General features: G+C 41.0%; 1 protein-coding gene across 1 annotated transcript in view; it reads right to left on the bottom strand.

Moving 5' to 3' along the window:
- The window catches only part of LOC101846365 (prostaglandin reductase 1), a 10,432-nt gene that overhangs the window by 7,147 nt on the left and 1,974 nt on the right, over positions 1–1,311 (bottom strand). Inside the window, exon 2 of the mRNA XM_005102306.2 lies at positions 236–352. Within this exon, the coding sequence (XP_005102363.1) occupies positions 236–344 (109 nt within the window). The 5' untranslated portion in view covers positions 345–352. The remainder of the gene's footprint in view (positions 1–235; positions 353–1,311) is intronic.

Raw genomic sequence — 1,311 nt, 5'->3', positions numbered from 1 at the left:
GGCTTTTTCACATCGTCACGTTTAGAGAGGGTCTTTCTTTTAAACAAACAGAACTGTTCTTTTTCCAACAAACATTGGTTGTTGGGTTTTTTTACCCTGACAATTGATCTTAAAACCAGTACGCTGTATGCACACTCACGTACGAACAAACAAACGAACAAACAGACAAACAAACGAACAACCAAACAAACGAACAAACAGACAAACAAAAAGATGAACAAACAGTTCTTCTTACCATCCTCTTTAAGAGTGTCGGCCAGTTTTTCTTCCACCAGCTTGAAGTCGGAGAGCTGTGGGGTACCCTCGAAGGGCTTCTCTGTCTTCCATACCTTGGCGACCACCATTTTGATTTCTGTGATAAAAAAAGAACAAATTTTAATAGAATAACCTAAAAATTTAACAATTGAAATGCTGTCAAAACTGTATAAGACGGTCACAGCCACCCATTGCTGAGGTGAAAAGTGGGCTTTATAGACAGGTGGATGTCTTACGCAGTATCATTGTAATTTTTTTTTAATATGGTCGCTTTTAAGGACAAGCGGGCTAACCCAGAATTCGGGGGTTTCCAGAAATCGTGACCTACATCACAAGTCGGCATTGCCCTACCTACAGGAGAAGTTTGGTTTCATTGGTGTGTATATTTGTTTGGTTATAGAGAACACACTCCTTGTCTTTTGAAGAAACTAAACAAGGGGCAAAAACATTTATATATCTTCGATTTTTTCAAAACAGCCTTGTGCTTAAAAGCGACCATATAAACAATAATCAAGGGAGGAAATAGGGTGTGGCCGTCGTTTGTACAGGTGGTTGTCTTATACAGGTTCCCGTTAGACTAGGTTTCACTGTACATTATGTATTTATCTATCCATGTACGTATTTTTGCTTTTGTAATCAAAATGCCCTCTTGGGAATCAATTATGTGTAATATGTTTCTTTATTATTCTTATTGTTACATTGTGTAATGATAATACTATTCTGTTCCCTTTCAAATCTTTCTCTTTCGGAGAATACCTCCCCCATCCTTTCCTCCTACGCTCCCCCTTCACCCCTCTCCCCTCCACCACGGCCATCCTCTTCCCGTTTTTCCCTCCCCCTCCCGTCTCCACATCTCAAAACAACCAGGAGGGACACGCCCCCTAGCGTTTTTCTGTATTGACGCAAGAAGTAGGCCATAGAAGATCAGCAGAATAACAAATATGTCGTCTGCAGACGACTGTATAATTCTCTCTCTCTCTCTCTCTCTCTGTCTCTCTCTCTCTCTCTCTCTCTCTCTCTCTCTCTCTCTCTCTCTCTCTCTCGAGCTTGTACACT

Source organism: Aplysia californica, unplaced genomic scaffold, assembly GCF_000002075.1.
Source record: "Aplysia californica isolate F4 #8 unplaced genomic scaffold, AplCal3.0 scaffold00320, whole genome shotgun sequence".
Taxonomy (NCBI): domain Eukaryota; kingdom Metazoa; phylum Mollusca; class Gastropoda; order Aplysiida; family Aplysiidae; genus Aplysia; species Aplysia californica.
The sequence above is the reverse complement of the archived record's forward strand: the minus strand, read 5'-3'. Positions and strand labels throughout refer to the sequence as shown.